Source organism: Hevea brasiliensis, chromosome 10, assembly GCF_030052815.1.
Source record: "Hevea brasiliensis isolate MT/VB/25A 57/8 chromosome 10, ASM3005281v1, whole genome shotgun sequence".
Taxonomy (NCBI): domain Eukaryota; kingdom Viridiplantae; phylum Streptophyta; class Magnoliopsida; order Malpighiales; family Euphorbiaceae; genus Hevea; species Hevea brasiliensis.
Window position 1 is genome coordinate 19,493,532 of NC_079502.1, and position 2,535 is coordinate 19,496,066.

The 2,535-nt window shown below is 29.0% G+C and overlaps 1 protein-coding gene across 1 annotated transcript; it reads right to left on the reverse strand.

Annotated features, from left to right (window-relative positions):
• Window positions 1-935: 935 nt before the first annotated feature.
• LOC110670099 (MYB-like transcription factor ETC1) lies at window positions 936-2,215 on the reverse strand. The gene is made up of 3 exons (XM_021832043.2): window positions 1,959-2,215; window positions 1,585-1,669; window positions 936-1,483 (listed from the first exon to the last, which is right to left on the reverse strand). The coding sequence occupies exons 1-3, from the start codon at window positions 2,008-2,010 to the stop codon at window positions 1,396-1,398; spliced, it is 225 nt and encodes a 74-aa protein (XP_021687735.1). The 5' UTR covers window positions 2,011-2,215; the 3' UTR covers window positions 936-1,395.
• Window positions 2,216-2,535: the final 320 nt, after the last annotated feature.

A 2,535-nucleotide genomic window follows, 5' to 3' on the forward strand; every position in this document is an offset into this window, starting at 1 on the left:
AAAAATTATCAAATTTCAAGCATTGTCCTACTCTACATTATGATATAGATAGTAACTATTAACTATTACTATTTTTTTTTAATTAAACTACCAAAAGAAATTCCAATGTATATTGGCTTGATTTGATATAGATTTTTTATAAAAAGAAATTGATCCCTATTCTAATTTTAGGCAGTCTCCTGATCCTAAGTTATCACCCTTGAAAATGTGCGTCTTCAATTTGATCATAGGCTAATGATTGAGTATTGATTGAGTGCAAAAGGATACGAATTCAAACATAACAGTTAGATTCCCTTTCAAAAATTTAAAATATTAAAACAATTTCTGTAGTTATCAAAATTTTGATATTAATATAGGTGAAATGAGCACCAGCTAATTTAGAGGAGGGGGGCAGTGGGCCAATTGCCCAACTGGCCTCACTCTCTTTACAAATTTTTTAATTAAATTCTTTACTTTTTAATGAATTGCCCCACTCATGTAGTCTAATAAATATAAAAATCTAATTAATAATATTTATTTTTATTAATTTGCTCCATTAAATTTGAAGCGTTGTCCCATTTAAATTATAGGTAGTTGTGGATCCAAAAGTCCAATCAAATGTGAAAAATTTTATTATCTGCAATAAAGTCAATACAAGATTGATAAATATATTAATTATAGTTATTAAATAAAAAAATTACTTAATAATTATAATTCTGTGTAGTTCACAATTACATATATTTTCACTTTTTATTAATTTATTAATTTATATAAATTATCTTAAAATCACCATTTACATGGATAAGTGTAGAGAAAATAAATTAAAAGTAAAAGCTAATTTAAATGGAAAATTATAAGTAAATATGTTTATTGAGTGACTTAATATTAAAATAGATAAATCTGATATCATGCAAGGAAAATGTACTAAATTTAATTCTACTCTAAAATTAATTAGGTAAAGAGAAAAAGATTTAGTCAAGTCTTATATTTGACACAAAATTCTTCTCCCAAAGTAACGTGGTACAACACCAAAGAGAAGAAAAGCTCCCACACGTTACTTACAAAATTACAACATTACCAAAATGAAGAATTAAATTACCAACATATTTATATTGTCATAAAAACCCCATACTGCATTTTCTTCTCTTTTCTTTATAGGCAAAGAAAACTAGCTAAGCCCTTGCAGCATTTTAACTTTGCCACTCCGATCCAAAATTTTGCTGATGTGATAAACCACATAACAGAGGCAGCACCATTTACATCCGAGAAATTATTAGGTGCACCGGTGTATACACCCTCTCTTACAATCATGTGACACTCACTTTCTATATTTTCCTGTGAGAGAGAGAGCATCCGGTGTATCTAATAATTAGCCTTTACATCTTTTTTTTTTTCTTTTTCTTTTTTTTTTTAATTTTATTGACTTGTAGAGAATCTTGAATTCCAGTACTTCTCAATTTCCTCTGCTGTTCTTCCAGGAATTCTTCCAGCAATTAGAGACCACCTACAAAATTAATCTTTAATTCTTTCAAATGGGATCATCCATTTCTCTAGAAGATAAAATACAGAAAAACAAAAAAAGAAAACCAAGAAGTTAAAGCACACCTCTCACCAACCAGATTGTACATCCTAGTAATAAGGGTTTCTTCATCCTCTGTGAATTCAAGCTTAGTGTCTTGGCTGGATTTCTCTGCAATTGGTACCCCAAAAGAAAGCGAAAAGAGCTATTATTTTCATATGGGTAGTTTCAGGACAAGAATAATTAATATGTACTTGATAAGGAAAACAAAAACCCAGAAAATTTTTCATATTTTCTAGAGGAAACCCAGTAAGCCTATTGTTAGAATCAAGAAATGGTAAGAAAAGAAGAAAAAGACCCCAAAATAGATAGCAGAAATCAAAAGAAGAGCAATCAGAGTCGGCCTTTATAGATTTGAAAACTGCAAAAACAAAGGACCCATGAATTTCAGAATAAATACCTCTAGAATCAACAGAGACATCATCACTAGAGGAGTGATCCAAGTCAGCCATTAGGAGTAGAAACTGAAAGCAAAGAAAATGAAATAAAGAGCCAACAGATAGAAAATTCTTCTCTTTTTTCTTGTTTCTGTGGTGAAGCTAAGGAGTGTGTGTGTGTGCGCTCTATGGATGATAATGAAAGGGTACTTAATAAATGGAGCGTATGGAGGGAGAAGAATGGGCGGTGTGAGAATGGTAGTTGAAAGAAAGTGTTGCTAGTCCAACTTTGATCGTTAGCTGAAACTTTAAAAGAAAGTGTTGTTGGTCTAACTTTTCTTTTCACCCTAATTATGAAATTTTGTAATGACATCATTTTACTAACCATTCATCTAATATCATACAATCACGTTTTAAATGCAAATATTATTAGTGATTCTTAGAATTAAAAATTTTTAAGATATTCATTTCAATTTTATTTTATTATTTCATTTAAATAGATAACAAAAAAAAATTTGATAGCTTACGTCATTATTTTATTTTTATTTTGTGTTTAAATGGAAAAATTTTAAATATAAAGTAAATATTTTAAATGAGATA